At 31.4% G+C, this 20,419-nt stretch overlaps 1 protein-coding gene across 2 annotated transcripts; it reads left to right on the top strand.

Moving 5' to 3' along the window:
- Window positions 1-224: 224 nt before the first annotated feature.
- LOC126768294 (coiled-coil domain-containing protein 6) lies at window positions 225-9,879 on the top strand. 2 transcript variants are annotated; one of them, XM_050486304.1, is made up of 11 exons: window positions 225-494; window positions 565-694; window positions 2,365-2,455; window positions 2,906-3,055; window positions 3,768-3,911; window positions 4,142-4,281; window positions 4,497-4,565; window positions 4,635-4,749; window positions 4,928-5,020; window positions 7,689-7,808; window positions 8,042-9,879. In XM_050486304.1, the coding sequence occupies exons 1-11, from the start codon at window positions 470-472 to the stop codon at window positions 8,210-8,212; spliced, it is 1,248 nt and encodes a 415-aa protein (XP_050342261.1). In that variant the 5' UTR covers window positions 225-469; the 3' UTR covers window positions 8,213-9,879. The 2 variants fall into 2 exon arrangements, with proteins under 2 accessions (XP_050342261.1, XP_050342260.1); XM_050486303.1 differs by having other exon boundaries at window positions 4,488-4,565.
- The last annotated feature ends 10,540 nt before the right edge of the window (window positions 9,880-20,419 follow it).

The raw sequence follows: 20,419 nt of genomic DNA, 5'->3' as shown, positions 1-20,419 counted from the left end.
ACTGGTTTCGGGAAGGAAAAATCGGGAAAATCCATCCATTTTTTTTGTTTTGTATCAATCTTTTTGAGAATACTCTGTGGTGCTATACAAAGAGTATGAATTCATAATAATAATTATATTGACCTACTCTGAAATAGTGGATTAAAGATACTGTATTTCATATTTCTATATTATCTGTGACTTACCACAGATAACATATACTAGTAACGGTGACTTACTGATTACTGTCTGACTCTCAGGAGCAAAGAATGATTGCGAATTTCTTTTTAAATTTGAGATTTAATGTTTCTTTGCTTGACTGTTAAACTACTTTTATTTTTCATGTAATATTTAGAAATATATGTTGTGAAATTGTATTAATAGTTGTAGCTTATCAGTTTTCATGAAATTTAAACAAGTCGTAAATTTTCTTTTTTTCAAATTATTTGATGACATTTTGTAGCTGTCTTCACCCTTACAATTTGTGCAAATGGATGATTCCATGATTTCTCCAGGTATTTAACATCCTTTTTTATAATTATTTTCGGTTATTATTAGATTCGAATAGAATATATACATTTTTAGGAAACAAAATGGGGGATTCAGCTTCCGAAAGTGATTCGAGTTCTCTCGATGGCGGAGCAATGCTGCCTCCGAGTACTGTTTCCCGAGATCAATTACAGAAAAGGATTGAATCACTGCAACAACAAAACAGGTGTTTATTATTAATATTAAATATAATTTTGAAAAATTAATTTACACTAGAGTAAAAATAATTTCATTAAGTATTCTAATAGGTTTTTTGATAATTTATATAGTTGTTCAGCATACAAATGTAATTTATTAATAGTTTTATTTAATATTTTTAAATATGCATTACGTAATATGTATTTTTAATAAAAATGTTTTGTACAAATGTAATTGAAACATTCCTGAAAATTAATGGATATTTGCTTAAACATTTTTCAGTTTTTTTATATTGCAAAATGCTCATGCTTTTAAGACTTAAGCAAAATGTGATCACATTTTACTGCACCATTGGGACATAATTCAAAAAATAAGTATATTTTTTTTATTGCTACTAATTAAATATTGAATATATGTAGCCTAAACAAATCAAAGTTAAAAAGTAGGGAGTTGATTTAAAAAATCTAAGATTTTCATATTCTATGAGTTTTGCTAATAGCTCTGCTTTATTTTGTACTATAAACAGTTCTGGATATTCCACTTAACTCCTTATATCCACTTTGACTTTACTTACAAAATTCCAATAACAACTTCACCAACATTTAACGTGTAATTTGTTCATGAATCCATAATGAATATAACAGGTTATACAAGATGTCGACCAATGAGATTGTGTCAATTTGATGTCCAAGTTGTTTATGTCTTTACTTCTTTTGTGGTTGGAACATAGGCTATAGTTAAAATTTGTTCGTTGAGTGAAATATATAATCTCAATTATAACTAAGATAACATCAGACCACTGTGGCCAAAAATTTCCCTACAAAAGAAACTAGTTACAGACTACTAAAAATAACCTGTAAAGACCTTTAAGATGTAAATTAGACTTAATGCTAAACAATTCTTATGTACTTTATAGTTTTACTCTTTACTTTATAAATTTTTAGCAAATTTTAATTGTACTCAATAATGGAAATGCTTCATTAACTACAATTTAAGTTTGGTGATTGGGCTTGTGTTAACATGTATATACTATGTACTTTGAAGCAGTACATAATACTACAAAACTTGAAATAGAACAGACACCTATATCATAAGCTCTGTTGTTAAAATCATGAAATATAATTACTTGTGTTTGTGGAAAGCCTATACAGTAAATGTTGCAGATTTAATGAAACATAGATAATATTCACATAAAATCGAAAAAACTAACTAGTTTTCTAGTAACTACTAAATGCAGTTAAATTGTTAACAAGTAATATTTTCAAACATAGCATTAAATTCTCATTTGAACCAGACTAGATATACAAAAGTATTTAAGACTGACTGACTTTGATTCTATAATAATTTCCTATTGATAATTAATTTTACTTTTACTTATTTTAAGACCAAAAATCAGACATAAAAAAATATTTTTGTGTTATTGCCACATAGCATTAAATAAAGGAGTATTTGGTGGATTTTTATACAGGATATATAAAATTCATGGTATGTATTAAGTGGTGTAAAATCAAGATATGAGTATCATTTGCTAGTTCTTCTCAGGTCTGAGGTTTTTCTTTCCAAAACTGGTAGTAGATTTTTAATAATCAATCAGCGTAATTCTACTTTTATTGTATAAAGATTTTCACTTTGAGGTTTAAAATATGGTTATCCAAATAAAGTATTTTTATTTTGATTTTAAACTCTTATTTTTTACAGAGTATTGAAAGTGGAGCTCGACACTTATAAACTGAGAGTTAAGGCTCTACAAGAAGAAAATCGTGCTTTGCGCCAAGCTTCAGTTTCAATTGTGAGAATTTATCTTTTTTTTGTTCATTTTAATTTTCAATTTAGGAAGGAGGTCATGTAAGTGGACCTGATCATTGTCAGTGGTCGATCATCTTTGACTAAAGATTAGCACTAAAAGAAATACAAATCACTCCTTACATTCTCAATGTAACTCCTCAACTTGTGCTATGAATTTTATTGTTGAAATAACAGTAAAATTAACTACTATTCAACTTTGTTTTTTTTTTATTCTTTAAAAGTAAATATGGCCTGTGTATGTCACTGGTAAAGATATTATAAAGATTAATCAGACATTTTTTTTTCTGTTAATTTGGTACTAAAATAATTCATTTTTAAAATTGATTCTATTGTTATATTATAATTTTTTTTTCAATTGGGTAACAATAAATCTCATAATTTTTTATAAAATATTCCTATCTTCAAATTTAAAGGAAAATATTTCAAATTATAGCAAGCAAAAGCAGAACAGGAGGAAGAATATATTTCTAATACTTTGCTGAAAAAAATTCAAGCTCTAAAGAAGGAAAAGGAAACACTTGCACATCATTACGAAAGGGAAGAGGAATGTCTAACAAATGACCTTTCCCGAAAATTGAATCAAGTAAGGTTTACATGTATACTTTATTTTATACAATAACATGATTTTCACACTTGTCATATCAATATCATACTGGTGGTAGGGCTTTGTGTAAGCTCGTCTGGGTAGGTACAACAAACTCATCAGATATTCTACCGCAGTACTTGGTGTTGTTGTGTTCCGGTTTGAAGGGTGAGTGAGCCAGTGTAATTACAGGCACAAGGGACATAACATCTTAGTTCCCAAGATGTAAGCGATGGTTAACATTTCTTACAGTGCCAATGTCTAAGGGTGTTGGTGAACACTTACCATCAGGTGGTCCATACGCTCGTCCGCCTTCCTATTCTATAAAAAAAAAAATCAATAGTCTACTAAATTAAAAGCGGGCGATACTGCAAAGTACAGCTACTTATATATGTTAATATGATGCCTGTACTAAAACCTCAGAAACTTCGAATGTACATAACATATATTTTATCAGTTTTCATCAATATTAACAAAATGCATGAACTTCAGTACTATTTCAAAGATTGCCACGAGAATTTCGTCTGCCGGGTTTCACTAGATATATAGAATGATGCAAAAGCTTGTATTTGAATAATTTTTACTCAATGAAACATATAAAAAAAATTTCTAATACCAGTCAAATATATCAAATATGATCAAATAAAATATTGGGTAGATAAGTCTCATCTATGAATAATGCTATAATAATGGAATGAAACATTTTCAACAGTTACGCCAAGAAAAATGTCGCCTGGAGCAGACCTTAGAGCAAGAACAGGAGTGTTTGGTCAATAAATTAATGCGCAAAATAGAGAAATTAGAAGCAGAGACTCTTGCAAAGCAAACTAATTTAGAAAGACTTCGTAGGGAGAAGGTATGTATATAGTTCAGTATACATTAAATATTAAGTAAACACACTAAAGAAGTTCTTAACAGTCAGATCCCAGTCGCTGTGGCCGAATATGTTCAGGATAGATAGAATAATACATTAAATGTTTTAATATTATTATTTATTTAGTTTAAATAAAACCTGTTTGGTTTGTCCAAATGAAAATTATGTGACACTGTAAATATAATTGACAGTAAAATAATTTTAAAATGCAGGTGGAATTAGAAAACACATTAGAACAAGAGCAGGAGGCTTTGGTGAATAGACTTTGGAAGAGAATGGATAAACTAGAAGCTGAAAAACGATCACTACAGATTAGGTTGGACCAACCTGTTTCTGATCCAGCTAGCCCTAGGTGAATTTTTTTATTTCATCATTTTCAATATTTGATCTAACTGTGTTGGTTGCCTGTGCTTGTATATTACGCAGTAATATAAAAATGTTCAATCAAATGTACGTTTTATTGCAAATTTTATTACAAATTCAATTCATTTGTTATTTATATTATTTAACTCCAAAACAAATTTAACAGACCATAATTGATAATGTTGTGTTTGCCAGGGACATCAGTAATGGTGATACTGCATCTAACTTAAGTAATCACATCCAAACATTGAGGTCAGAAGTTGTTAAATTAAGGTAACATTAAATTTATTTAATTATAAACTAGACTAATGAGAGAGAGACTGATTTATAATGTATGTACAGGAATCAGCTGGCAGTTTCTCAAAACGAAAATAAAGAGAAAATGCAACGATTTGTGTTAGAAGAGAAACATATCAGAGAAGAAAACATTCGCTTGCACAGAAAGTTGCAACAGGAGGTAGATATCTTTTTAGATAAACAAAGATTAAATTTTTTGATATGCTGTTAAAAATCATTGTGTCTCATTGTCAACATCATTAGTGCCAAGCAAAGCTGTTTCATTGGAAATGCACTATTCAGCCATTAAATGTGTTGTGTTGTGATTAGACCAAAATAATTTTTTGTTTGTGTAACAGGTGGAACGTCGCGAAGCATTGTGCAGACATCTTTCTGAAAGCGAATCTTCACTTGAGATGGAAGAGGAGAGACAGTTTAATGAGGCTTTGAGTGTAAGTACACATTAAAGTTTTCTTTATTGAACAAATTTTATGAATCAGAAGTAATACAAATATTCTAAATATTTCAATTAGTAATAACAAAATATCAAAGTCCATTGGTCCGAGGCGCTTCCTTCCATAAAATTCAACCATAGTTCATAGAGTCATCATGTCGAAGGATGTCTACACATCCTCGATCGATCTTTGTAATACCCCTTCTTGTACCAGCAACTAACATAATTGCAAAGCTATTAGGGACATTTGCATGCTTATATATTATATATTATAAGCGGGCATTCAAACAATAGCAATCATATTCAATAAACTTGTAGTGGCAAATTGATATAAAAATTAAATATGTATCAAGAAATGTTAAGATTCCCGCAAAAAATATTGGAAAATTAATATTTTCCAATATTTAATATAAATAAATAAATAATATTTTTAACTGTAGTTAATTAGCATAACAATAATCTATTCCAACTAAACAAGACTTCTCTTGTATAAATAAATAAATTTTAAGATAAACATTAAATTGACGATATATCATTGTTCGAGATTGTGAATAATCTGTAATTTTCACTATGGATTCGGTGATCTTTTTACTTTGTATTATTTTCACTGCAGGGATAGGTAATTTGGACTACATACATTTTTTTATTTTATGTTATTATGAATACAAGATAAAAATTTTATGAAATGGTCCTTTATAAAATCCCATTAATTCTTTTTTACAATTTTAGTACAAGCATAAAGTGCGGTGAAATTATGGGTCTGTGAAATAATTAATCGTGAGCCGTGAAGCGGTAAATAACATAAAACGCTTTCGCGATTAGTAATAAATTTGGCACTGACAAAACATCCAAAGGAATGTTGTTTAAATGGGTTTACAGCATTGATAAATGATTCGTCTCGATTTGTTATTCTTATTCAATTTAAAAATTATTAGTATCTATCCATCAATGTGAAAAGGCTTAAAAACTAAATATCATGGTTAAAACTGCCAAAATGTCCAATTTTATACAATATTCCATTCACAATAAGAATAACTAAAAACAAACAGTATTTTTAAATATTCAAAGTAATTTGCGGATAACTCCGCTATATTATAAACTACAAACAGTTCTTGATTGATATATCTTCATTTCTAATACAGCAATATTCTACTTAACTACTTAATTCCATTTTAATTTTACTTCCAAAATTCGGAAAACAGTTTTGCCGACGTTGAAGACGAGCCATTTTTCGACGAACTGACAATGATTATTATGATCTCCACCAAGGAAGTTCCCTAAACGAATGGACACCGAATAAATTTCTATAATAATAAAACAGATTTTAGTTTTGTCACATTTTTTTTAAGATAGATATTTGTTTATAATATGTAAAATGAAATATTTGTAAAAAAAAAAAATATAGAAAGTTACCTAAACATCCGGTAAAGATGTTGTTATCATGTAACGTAAGATAACGAAAAATAAATAAATATTTTTTTAAAAGTTAACAAAATCTTATTAAATATAGTTCACTTTTATGCATAGTAAAACTCTTTTCTTACTCTTGTATTATTTTGTTATAGCTTTGAAAATAATACAAGAGTAAGACATTCGTCTCTAATATTTCGTATAATGTTTACGGGTGATTATTCAGGGTAATCAATACTTATCTATTACGACCTGGTTTTGTTTAAACGGGCTGTGATTGAAACTGATTTTGTATTTACGACTTTTGCTTTTGCCTTCTGACTTTTGTTTTACCTTCAACACGGACTAAGCTGATTGAATGTTATTATTTTCCATTCCATTTAAAACTTAGGGTTAGTTGTTATTTTTAATTATATATATAAAAAAAATTAAATGCTAAATATTATAAAATAAGATTTTTGTGTTGAGAGCCGCAAAACAGAATCAGATTAAATTTTTGTTTAATAATTGTTATTTTACTTGCATTCCATATAACATATGTCTATTATAATTAATACAAAATTATATATAAAAATAATGAAATATATCATTCTTTACGTTATCATTCATTAATTAACCCAGTTATTCGGTAATTTTCTCCTCACTAGTTTAACTCAAGTGTCATGTCAATTCAAATTCAAGTTGTTTATTTACCTTCTTTCCTATTCTCATTGGAATAGACTATACGAGACTGCCTTATATCTTTCAATCATAATAACGAAGTACACAGATGCTTATTGTTAATAGGAAGCCGGTTAAAAAGGACATGTGTAGGTTACATTGCAGGATACATGTGTAGGTGAGTGTAGAAGGCGTCGTGTATCTCATTGACGACGATTCAAACACGCCATGCCGATACGTCCAAATAGTGCTTAGTGACTGGATTGATTTCAAGCTATTTAGCAATTTCACTATTGTTAGTGTTGGAAATTTTTCGAAAAATTTTGGCAACAAAGAACACATTGTGAGTGGCGATGGTTTGTCATTATCACGGCCTGGTACCGGATATTTGTTTTTCATGCCGAACACTTAAAACTGGATTAGTTGCGCTGCTGAGTCGTCAATGTCCCAAAGTGTTTTCATTCCTCGTAAGAGTTACTCATCAATGAAATCAGATAGTATTCGCCTGCCCCATAGCTAAAATTGTTATAGAATGAAAGATGTAAATCGTCAGCAGTGGTCGAATTGACCGCACGTGCCTGTTTATGTGCGCACAGGCGCGGTCGCGCAGCGTGTCGTCTCCGGGCGGGTCGCGGCCGCTGTCGCCGTACGCGTCGCCGCTGCTGCCCACGCCCGGCCTGCCGCTCTCTCGCCCCACGCTGCACTTTAACTCGCAGGTACGTCACACACCTACCACATCTCGTGTTCCGGTCACTACGTTCGCGAGTAGAGATTGTAATATCAGCGATTTTATAATTTCGGTGTGGGTTTTTTACAATGTTACTGAATGTGTTTGGCGCATTTACAATTTAACTGAATTGAAATAAAATTTTTTGCAAGTGATGTCGCTCGTTAAATTTTACTGCAACATATTATGCACTCGTTAAAACTCGCCTGATCGCACCGACAGGCGAGACGGACGAGCGAGCGGTTCGTGAAGCCGGCGGTGCCGGGCGGCGCGCTGTTGCCGCCGCGCGCGCCGCTCGAGCCGCCCGCCGCGCCCGCGCCCCCCGCGCCGCCCGCGCCGCCCTCGCCCTCCATGCAGCCCGCCAGCCCCATGGACACCTCGTCGCGCGACTAGCCCGGGGCCGACGAGCGTTCGCACCGAGTGGTCGCCGCCAGGACGAAGAGATTCGGCGAGTGTCTGTCTTAATACATTTGTCGCTACTCCTGAGACCTAGTAGGCTTCAAATTACATTTTCGTTAAACCGTTCACGCATAAATGCAACGAAAGCAGAGTATATTAGCTTGGCGTTCCTATCGTGTCGTATACCCGAGGAGGGACGGGTAGAGCATCGCTAGTGAAGGAATTGTGAAGATAGTGATACTAAAATATATTATAAATAAAACAGATTTGTTCGTTTTGCGTCGAAGGCGTTTTGCCTTTATTTTGGAGTATTGGAAGGTTTATTGACGTCGATGATGACGATGTTATCGATAAGGAGCTGATGTTTTATTTGATTTAATTGGTATATTTTATTTTTATTGCCAAGCTCGACTATTTATGTACACACTTTTGTTATATTGTCACTATATTTACTGTATTTAACTTTTAAAAATGGCATTATGTATATACATATTGATATTTATTTTAATGTCTGTTAACCAACTATTTACACGGTTACAAATAAGTCGGTGTATCTACTAACTGTCTACGCATAACAATAAATTATTCAAAATAATTGAGTTAGGTTTTAAGTAATAATCTATTGGTTGACTCATCATATTCCATAAAAAAGATTATTATAAAAACAAATAAAATCGATGACCACCTGGTATAAATCGGGATAATCTTAATGCTACCAAGTGTAAACAATCCAATAACATTTTGGACTTCGAATAAGCTTCTTTCACATATAATGCGATTTAGAACGTTTTGATATGATTAATATGGTTATAGATAAACAAGATGATTTGATGATTAAATTATCAAAAATATATTGTTACTACATAAGTCCTCGCTGCTGGCCACTTAGTCAGTTTAAAACGGCTTAAAAATATCGTAGTTATTATTTTATCGCGATCGCATGCAGCCTTCAGGCAAGTGTTATATCGCTCACAAGCTCTTGCGTCCTTAGAAATGTATGTACTGTGCACATCACTCACTGCCCTTTAAGACTTGACACGTTCCTTAAATTAATGACGTAATATTCTATTCGAAAACAATTTGAGTTCATAGTTATCTATTATGTTAACAGATTTTGCGAGATTAATGAAAGATGCATAAAATTTGGACGTACGTTACGAAGCTGCTAAACTCGAATATTAGTGATAAAAAGACATACATTATATTCAAATACTGGTTATTAATAAATGTATTATTGCTACTTGGGTCGTTTAGGGAACGTTGTAAAGTTTTTTGGAATATACCAATTTCATAGTGTAAGGATATTCCAAGTTATTGCTGATTAACCATTAGAAATTAAATTCGGACTTCATGGTATGAGGCAGTGGGTTTTAATGTTGACTGTATAAATGCGAACGTGAATAAAGGGTTGTAGAAGATTAAAGATTATAATCTATTTGATTAATATGTTGGGGTTTTGTTGCACTACTCTTAAATGTTGTAAGCAAAATGTATGTTATGTTTAGAATGTTGTGTTGTGCTCTTCTCTTAAAGGCAAGTTGTTAAAGATTGGAAACATTTCGGAGTAGTGTGCGAACTCTCGATTCAATTATGCAAATTTTCACTTAAACAGTTTATTTTTTTCCAATGTTAATAAAAGAAAATATACGCATTAATATTTATTCAGTGTTTTATTTTAATATGTATTTAAACTCCTAATATATACCAATATATATAACTATACTAATATTATAAATGCAAAAGTAGTCCTTTACGTTTTCACGGCTAGATCACTGAACCGATTATGATGCATGACATGCGAGCGAAGACGCGAGTAAACATAAGTAATAAATAAAACAACGTGTGTTACAAGTGTGCTATTAAAAATGTAGTAACCATTTTGGCAGTCCGTCTGAATGTTTCTTGGCAAACAAAGAATTACTGATCATCTAAATAATTGACTAATTTTATCTTTTGTTAAGTTTTTTTACATTGAGTTTAGCTGATCCTTTTTAAAAAAATTTTTTATTGTTAAATTGCACTATTTTTTACGTTTTATGGATATTAGTGTTGTAATTTTGATATTAAAAGGTGTGTAGGTCAGTGTTACCAGATGGTTGTTATGAAAATATTGTGCTGTCACTTCTTAAATACAGTGCTTATGAAAAAAATACAGCGAAACTTGAAATACAAATATATAGTGTATTTACAGTGTTTTAAAGCCCTTAATTTTCTCAGTATAGTCGCTATCGCCGTCATCGAAGGTTATGTCAATAGCCCTCTTTTTCATATATATCTCTGAATTAAGTTTTTTTAACATATTATCAGTAGGATAATTCCTTCGTATGCCGGAGCGCATATATGCGCTCCCAATTTTGTACCCGTAGTATACCAGAGCGTAGATATGCGCTCGAACGTTATCTCATAGTTCAATTTTTTTTGTTTTACACTACACTAGAGATATACCTAGCTCTTTTTTATCCAAAGTAATTGATATATATTTGTCTCCCTCTCTCTTTTTTATTAGATTATTATTTCGACCAATCAGCGACGACGAAATTCACGTTGTAAATTCGCGCGCTAACATAATTTTTTCTAATGGTCGCGGCCATATTTGTGAAAATTTCGTAAATTGCCAAGTGTTTTTCGAATATAATTAACAACAGTAAAGTGATTTTATTCATGTTAACAAAGGTTCTCGGGTAAGCGTAGAATATATTTGTATATTCTATGATAATATTTTAGACATTGCCTTTTCCGGATCACCTAGAGAAATGTTGCATATCATACAAAACATTGATCAAGTCCACGTGCAAAGATCTGAAACCGATCTGAAACCTGTAGGCTACAGGCCTGTCTTTTTTTGATGCTAACAACAAAATCAGACTAGATTCGTCCAAGACACTCTATTGTAAGTATTGATAGTAGGTACTTGAATTTGTGGATATAATAATCTTATTCATATGAGTTAGTAATTTATAATACCTTGAATTAAAAAAATACCTCTTACAAATACATATTCAATTAAATTAATGTTTTAGTATAAATTCTACAAATAGAAAAAAAATATTTTATATTATTTTTTATATGAATGTTAATTTAGCCTATAATTGATATATATTTTGTTACACTATTTTTATATAAGCAATAAGAAAATGTTTTTTTTTTTTAATATATAACGTTGGCTTTCTAATTAATAAAATAACAATATGAGGGCAAATAACCTCATTATTTTACAACCGTCTTGTAATTATTCACTCGTAAAAGATATATTCAAACCAGACCTTCATAGGATTTTACATGCAGAAAGCGCTGATATGAATGATGAAAAGACGTAAAGTCGATTCGTCGACCATATCGGACTGAGAAAACCTTATATGAACAGATATATTTTTTACATTTTATGGTAAGAAGAAAACATATTTATGCTTTAGTAGAAACATTTGAAATATTTTTTGCATCGTGGGACAAAAGCATAAAAAGGAAAAGATTTTCATCACACCAATGAATTTGGTTGGCAAGCAAGGAATTCCTCTCGAATCTCGTTCAAGATTGCTATGAAGTTACGTTAGCGAAACAGTATAAATTTTAATTTGGAGAGCGCAGTCGCAATGATGAATATTGGAATATGAAAAGACAATGTATAGCGCTCAAACCTCTCTTTATAATATATGTAACAAAAATAATGTCAGCCCTAGATTATGAGTAAATTTAATCAATCTTCCAGCTTTGGTCTCAATAAACTATCACTTCGCGTTTTTTTTTATCGATAAAAATTAATCATTTAATGTTTATAATCATTGATAGACCCTTTAAGTTATAATGTAGTTATACATACAATATTTTATTTTTCACCATGAACTTGTATTCACTTTCTGCAAAATTAAGTTAAAGATCAGCAACTCATCGGATATTCTACCTCAAAACAGCAGTACTTGGTATTGTTGTGTTCCGGTTTGAAGTGGTGAGTGAGCCAGTGTAATTACAGGCACAATGGACATAACATCTTAGTCACCATCACCATCCCAAGGTTGATGGCGCTTTGGTGATGTAAGCGATGGTTAACATTTCTTACATGCCAATGTCTATGGGCGTTGGTGACCACTCACCATCAGGTGGCCCATATGCTCGTCCCCCTTCCTATTCTATAAAAAAAAAACTTTGCTCTTAATTAAGATAATTTATCATATTTGGTTTGAGGACAATTTTTGATGTATACAAGTACCTTATCCGATGACGTTACCTTGTCCTTGCTTTGCGTTTACATTTTTAATAAAAAATACTATTTCAGCTTCAAGGAAGTTCATAAACTTTCATGTCGAATTGGGCAGATATAGTATATGTTCAATGCAGCCAATGCAAGATTGGATTATACAAGGGTTTAACGAAGAATTGTTTTATATATATAGAAGGTTTTTTACCAATTATACGTTCATAGCCGAGAAATATCCTAAAAAATCTTCCAGTCTGCTATAACATAATCCCATACAATATAATTTTTTGCGTCATTAACCCTATTCGTAAAATCTAGATTGTGGTTCTATGGTATTTTTACTTTGTGTTAAATCTAATACAATTAACATAAAACTGTGTTGTAAAAAAGTAAAAACAATCATAATAAATGAATAAAACACTGAGACTTTTATTCAACAAATATTTTAAAAAATCGATATGAGAGCTAGTGTAAAAAAAAAAGGACAAATACTTTCGATAATATTGTCAAAATAAAGTTTACACCTGGCTTTATACAAATCATAGCGTGTGACCTATGAAAGAGAGAAAAAAAACTGTCTCTTTCTTAGGTATATGTTCTTTCTCTTTCACCCGATAAATCGGCGACAGACGGCATTTCTCATGGTGTGTGATGCGGCATACGAAGGGTTAAAGTTAATGCAACTGGACTCCTGGCGTTTGATAGCTTGATTTGCCAATATGTTTTTTTTAATTGTACTTGTTATGAGCCGGTTGCATTTTTTAGTTTTTGTATAATTAATTTCTACAAACAGTAGTAAACACAGTTATTAGCAAATTAGCAAAATAAAAATAAAACTGCATAAAAGTGAACAAGTATTCATTACCTATCGTAGACAAAGGAAATTAATAGACGCAATGACGATTTCCCTCTCACATACACAAAATTAGAAAAAAATAATTTTTTTTTTTTATAATAAATATTAAAAGTAAAATTTAACAACCTCATTTTGTTTTAATTAACTCCTGAAAATTTTTTATATCCCAAAACAGGGAATACAGTTACTTTGGCAACATTATACGCACACATTGACAAACTATCTCACTCTCAATAGCGGCTTCACGGCCCCTTGTGGTCTATTAGTTTCTCTGTCTACGTTAGCTACCAACGAAAATAAAAAGTAGGTATATTATGTAACCAATTCGAATTTAAACATTCTGGAATGTTATATATAATATGTTAAAAATCTCCACAATTTGGTCATCTTATATTTAACATTCAATGGACCACAGAACAAATAACCATAGGTGCGTTCCGTCCGTCTAACTACTAAGTGGCCGAACTTTTACTTGCCAATTCGTGTTCCATTAGATTTTCGTAGTAAAATCTGACTGATCTTAACTTTTAGCGTTTAAAAATTAGTATCAATACTGTCAATTGTGTTTTTCAAAAATACAGTGCTCTACAGTGTACAGTAAATCGGGGGAAAATGAAGTAGATCTATTGTAATAACAGTGTATATGTATGGCTTTCCCGGTATATATATATATATATATGTCTAGTAACTATGGTGTAGGCTAAAAGTAGCTAAAAGCGCTGTTTTAATGACAACGACGTGTAAGAAGTAATAAGTAATTTTTTCACTCTTAGTGGTTAGTGGTCAGTGATAGGTAGATATAGTTTGTATAACAGTAAGTCATAAGAAAATCGTTAGGATGATAAAGCGACGGTAATTTTGTTGTAAATTAGAAAATATTACGGCGGTACTTATCGATAACAGCCAAAAAATGGTCCATTGCTGGGCCGGGGCTTGAGAAGAAGGTTTGGAGCTTGTTCCACCACTGCTCAACTGCGTTATATATATAAAATTGTAGATTTTGTTTGTTTCTTTTTCCCGATTTTTTGCAAAACTAGCAACTAATTCGATTACATAACTTTCATAAAAGAAAACTAGGGAAGTACCTAACCTAATTTAAAATAGTGTCCATAAATTCCTCAAGACCAAAAAAAAGGGTACGGAATCTTCTCCACGCAAACTGTACTTGCCCGTGTTTCTTTTTCGAGACGCATAAGAACTTACAGAAGCTTATGTAAAAAAATATGTGTACCACCCACTCATTAGATATTCTACCGCTTAACAGCAATACTTAATATTGTTACGTTCCAGTTTGAAGGATGAGTGAGCCAGTGGAACAACAGGCACAAGAGACATAACATCTTCGTTCCCAAAGTTGGTGGCGATGTAAGGAATGGTTAATATATCTTACATCGCCAATGTCAATGGACGGTGGTGACCACTTAATATCAAGTGGCGTATTTGCCCGCCCCTACCTATAACATTTAAAAAAAATCGGATGTTTATTTCTGAATTTAAACAAAAGTTATTTTTGTTTAAATTTAGAAACAAAAAATCTAACTCTATAATATTAGTACAGCATATGTACATTGCACACACAAAGCTCGCACTTAGTTCAATATCGACTAGGCTTTACGGGTTACAGTTACTTAGGTGATTTTTTTAATTACTTGCCACGCCCTCTGTGATTCTACATGTCAACATTTAAAAACTTTAAAATGTGTTCATAGTAAATCGAAAAAAAAATACGCGTAATGAGATTCAAAATAATAAAATGCAAATCATTATTAGTATTTAACGACCGTGATTGAAATAATAATTTTATAGTTTAAAGACTCATTAAGCTCTTAAGTTTAATTCTTATACATAATTCAAATTTTCGTGTTTTGCACGGATATAGAGTTCGGCAATTTTTCCATAGGACAAGGCACGAAATGTTCCCCTGGATGTCGATTGTATTGTGTATTATCTGTTTATATAAAATTATTAAAATTATCGTATTTGGTTATGACTCCTGTTGTGCGAAGTCGCGATGGATAACTTATTATAATTCCGATTAAAGTGTCCGTTTTTGACGATAAGATATAAACCTTCAGCAAATAAAAAAGTAGGTGCGGGTGTTAAGGCCTACCTAAGGGAGATTTGAAATAAATCAAAAACTGTTAATCGAAATCAACTAATTTTAATGTTTAATTAAGTTTTAGATCAACTCTTACAAATAAACAAATAAAAAGACAAATTCTGCAGTAAACAAAAACAAAATTAAACATTTTTAAAAACTTTGTTAGTAGGCCTTATTATATAGCCATATTGGTAGGGTAATAAGGCCTTAAATTTTAACATACTTAAATAATAAAAATATACTTGGTACATTTGGTAAATGAAATCAATAATAATAGGATGCACTAATTATGCTTAAAGCCTTGAGAATAATGAAAAAAAATCTTTGGTTAACAGCTATCGGGGCACTTAAAATCATCTGTATCAGTCGGAGACAAGCTGAAACACTCCTCATGATGCTAAATCATTTTCAGATCACGATGCTTGCTTGGGAGGCATCGTGGTTGTAGTTACTAAAAGAAATAATAAACCAATTAGCACGCAGTTATAATATAATAGGAACATTCTTCACACAATGCTATCTGGTCCCAAACTAAGCAGAGCTCGTACTATGGAAACCAGACAACTGATATACCACATATACTACTTTTCTTTTGTAAATACATACTTATATAGATAATTACAACCAGGCTCAGGGCAAAAATACATGTTCATGCACACAAATGTTTGCCCTGGGTGGAAGTCGAACTCACGACCTGCGGCGCGAAAGGCAAGTATCTACCAAACACGCGAACCGGATTGTCAAATTTATAATTACTTGTTTACATTTCTATCATTCTGAAAAACAAATGAAATAAACTGACAAATGTTTGTACAAAGAAAAAGGAGGTTAATAAGGCCTACGATTAAATTTGGTAGGCCTTAATATCCGCTGATACCATGATAAATAATGATTAAATAAATTATTATTAAAGTCATGATACATTTTTTAAACATAAAGTTCATAGAACCCAAGAAAAAAACTAAAGGGTAACTATTTATAATATAAGTACAATATTCAAAAAACTACTTACGATTGAATCGGACGAATTCTTATTATTCGAGTCGCGCAACTGCTCTTCACGATGAATAACATAACACTAGTGGCAGAAAGCAAGCGACAAGCTTGAAGCGAGATCTATGAGAGTTAACTACCTACAAGGGTGACTTCGAAAGAATACGATCATTTTAAATACCATTTTTGTTATTTACGCCTTATTAACCGACAGGCCTTATTACCCGCACCTACCATACTCCAAGAAAAATATGGATCAGAAGAAGATCATGGCTCAAGTTTAGTATACGCGTACTAAGGATGTTGTAATCATTCGCATCTGGATCCAAAGTAGCGGAACTTGAAAAATAATAAATAATATTGAGCTTTTGAGGATGGCGATATGGACGAGTTGTTTGATTCCACAATTAAAATTGACTAAAAGGTTTATAACAAAATAACATATCATTATACCTGGTGCAGATCTCCACCGGGATTGTTCTCTTACTAAACACTATGTCCTCTAGGACAGTCAATTCAAAATTCACTCAAGTGGCTTAAATATAAAACAATCTTTAATTATTTATTAAAGATTGTTTTATATTGACTTGATCACGCAAAAAAAACATCTCTTTTTTCAAGATAATGCACCAATTTTTAAATTGAATTACTAATAGATTGATTTATTGTAACTAGTATTTAAAAAAAGTTATTTTGTTAATTTTATTAGATAACAATTTCTATTAGGTGTATTAGCGTTTCATTTAATATAATAACATGGGGAGCATGAGTCTTAAAAATCTGTATGTATAAAATAATGTAATCGTATCATAGTATAATATTAACCGTAAATGAATACAAAAAAACAAGTGCGAGTCTAGCTGGAGAGTTCCGTACTATTCAGCTCCCCGTGAGATTTTATTGACTAGCTATACGGATTACAGGATTTTCGTTTAACTAAGATTGAGACTGACCTGTAAGTTATGAGTGTGATATATATAATTTTAGGCATAGACTTTCAGATATAGAGGGAGGGTAACATTCGATTTTAAATAAGTCGATTAATTTGATATCCTTTAAATTACACAAACTAAAATTAATAAAAAAATGAAATATTCGCTATGTCACAATTTGCAGTCCTAATTTAATATTCTTAATAAAAATTCATTTAGTTATTTTAATAGGTCTATTTCCTTTACCCAACTCTTCTTACTCAACTTCGACCTTTTTGTCTAGTAGAATTTTTAAAAAGAAGAAAATAGGCATACATATGTACATATATACAAATAAGAGAGTGACCTACAACCGTTTAGTTTTTCTCTTAAATAACAAAATAATTTTAATAAATGTATGGTTATATTGAAAATTTTATATTTATTTTACATAAAATGATATTTATCAACAAAGATAAGGTTTTGGTTTTGTCTGTTCGCGTAAGTCTGATTCGGTTGGTCTGATAGACCGACTTGTTCGGCACCTTTGTAAAGCGGAGAACTAATCATATTTTACACACGCGTCATAAACCTAAGCAAACTAGAGACAGGCAGAACAAGGTGTATTTGCGTTGACCATTGCTAGGGTTACAGGTAGAATAATTTGCATAATGCCGCCCACGAAGCATTTTTAGCAACATCCTATTTTTATGATAGGCAAACTGGAAAAGGAGCTATTGTATACTCCGCTTGGACTCAATAAACCATCATTAGCATAATATTTAACGTCCAATGATCAATAGTTATTGTTTAAGAATTTTTTTTTGTAATTCCAAAACCAAAATATAAAATAACCGTTTCTCTAAAATATCATTTTACATATGCGTAAAGTATAAATATTTTTTGCTAAAGTAATAAAAGTAAGTAAGTAACAGCCCGTGAATGTCCCGCTACTGGGCTAAGGCCTTTTTGCTTATTAGATATAAATAAAAAATGTTAACACGAATCGTTGCATATTAAGTATATAATAAAAAACTCAATCGATGATCACTTGAGACCTTATAGGCACAGTTATATAAAATTATCTTTTACATAAAAATAACAAGTCACTCATTGAACTTACGTATAGCTTCATAAACATAACTTACGAATGTATTAACTTAATTATAATTTTGTAAAATTAGTAAAATCATGTTGAATATTAGTAAAATCATGTTCGCTTGAAAATATGAGTAGGTACATAAGTTCTCGGAGTAAACATTTGACTTGAAACTCTTGAAAGCGTATTTAAAGTAAACCGAGTTTAAAATTAAGATTCAAATAGAAACGTCAAGTCCAGTCCGAGAGACGACAATCGTAAAACATGATTGTTTGCTAACCACGAATAGTTGGCGTAGCGTTATTGATCCTTCCAATAATTATCGAACACGTTTCATGTCACTATGTTTAAGCACATGTTTAAACACAAAAGTGGACGAGCATGGCGGAGACGCAGCGAGACTTTGTTTATAAGTTTACGCACGGAAACTTAGAGGTAGGCAGTCGGTTGAGCTAACAGAAAATCCGACACGGTAAGAGAAACGATCGCTTACTGCGAAAGATAAGAATATCCGTTTGTTAGTGTTTGAAGGATACGCATCATCTTAGTGCTGTAAATATAAAAATATATAAAATAAAACACGGAAAAGTGTATAATCATTTATTCATTTTAATTTTAGATCTCTAGTTAATAACGGATCAAGAGCTTTAAAGTATTTTTACTCATATTTTTACCGTTATATTTTGTGGTTAAATATTTCTAATTTTGAACATTAGGCTAGGTAGTTATTTTATATTTAATAAGTGAAAATATACTTTGAGTATTAAACACATAGGTACCTACTTCACAACATATTTTGACTCACATTTACAAGAATAGTTATAAAACTTTTCTTGTAAATTGACTGTTCAACTGTTTTAAAATTAATAGTTGTAAATATTGACTTTCCATCACGTAAAGTTTTTGAACTGTTATCTTTAGCGTACTGTTAATGCTAGCGCTAATGACAATAAATTTTTATAACATATGACATTTTGGTATCGACACTTTTTGTGTAGGTTAGTGGGAACGGTTTGTCTACTTAATCGACTCAAGTAAATTATAAAAGCGTTAATATGACGGATATAATTATTAATATGGCAAAATCATTTCGAACATGATTTTGCGTCAGTTTTAAGCAATATAAGTAAACAAAATATGCGATTAGGTATGACAAACTTGACTTGTAATACGGCAGTGTAACATAATATCTTCGAACATATCTATTAGATTGTTTCGCCTTAATTATAAGCCATGTTTAGCAAAGGTTAGCTAAATTGTAAAGTAAGCTTACCCCAGTCCTGGAATCCACAGGTCGATATGACATTAGATAACGAGACTAAATAGTATTTACGCCAAGGTGTTAATTTCAGGAGGTTAGAGTACCGTGAATTTTATTTATATGAAAAGTTAATTCATGGCCTGCTAGCACGTAGTGTTTAAACGGCGGAGTTAGCACTGGGCTCCGAATAAACAAGACGAGCTGGAGCGTAGCTACGTGAAGATATCGTACGCGTGCGTCGCTTTACGTCTTTACAGCTGGTATTAAAATTAAGCATACGTCACTACGAAATCGATTTGTTAAACATTATTTTATGTATGTAAAAAACGGTTAATTATTTTTTATTAATTATAACGACATTAGTAGTAGATACTATATTTTACCATGCAATATTGACCAAACAATGAAATATAATTACATTTACTCAAATATTATAGAAGTTATTATACTTTATAAGAATATGTTCTTGCGTATACCGTATAGTATATTTTTAAGCACTTTTAAAGAAGATCTACCTACCTACGTACTCCAGAAAAGTGCTTAAACGTCTTAATAAAGTATGAAATAATAAATAACTTGTTCAATAAAGTTGAACTATATTTTATATTTCTAAATAACTAACCAAAGGAACATTTTTATTTTAAAGACGAAGCTAGATAGACGGTAAGTGCTATCTATATAGGTACTTTTGTATTTTAGGTAGGTATAATAACTACTGCGATCGGCCATAACGGCGGAGTGTTTAAAAATGAAACGTTTCTGTGGAGAGCGTTGAGCTCGTTCGTTGT

Source organism: Nymphalis io, chromosome 5, assembly GCF_905147045.1.
Source record: "Nymphalis io chromosome 5, ilAglIoxx1.1, whole genome shotgun sequence".
In the NCBI taxonomy this organism is placed as follows: Eukaryota; Metazoa; Arthropoda; class Insecta; order Lepidoptera; family Nymphalidae; genus Nymphalis; species Nymphalis io.
The sequence above is the reverse complement of the archived record's forward strand: the minus strand, read 5'-3'. Positions and strand labels throughout refer to the sequence as shown.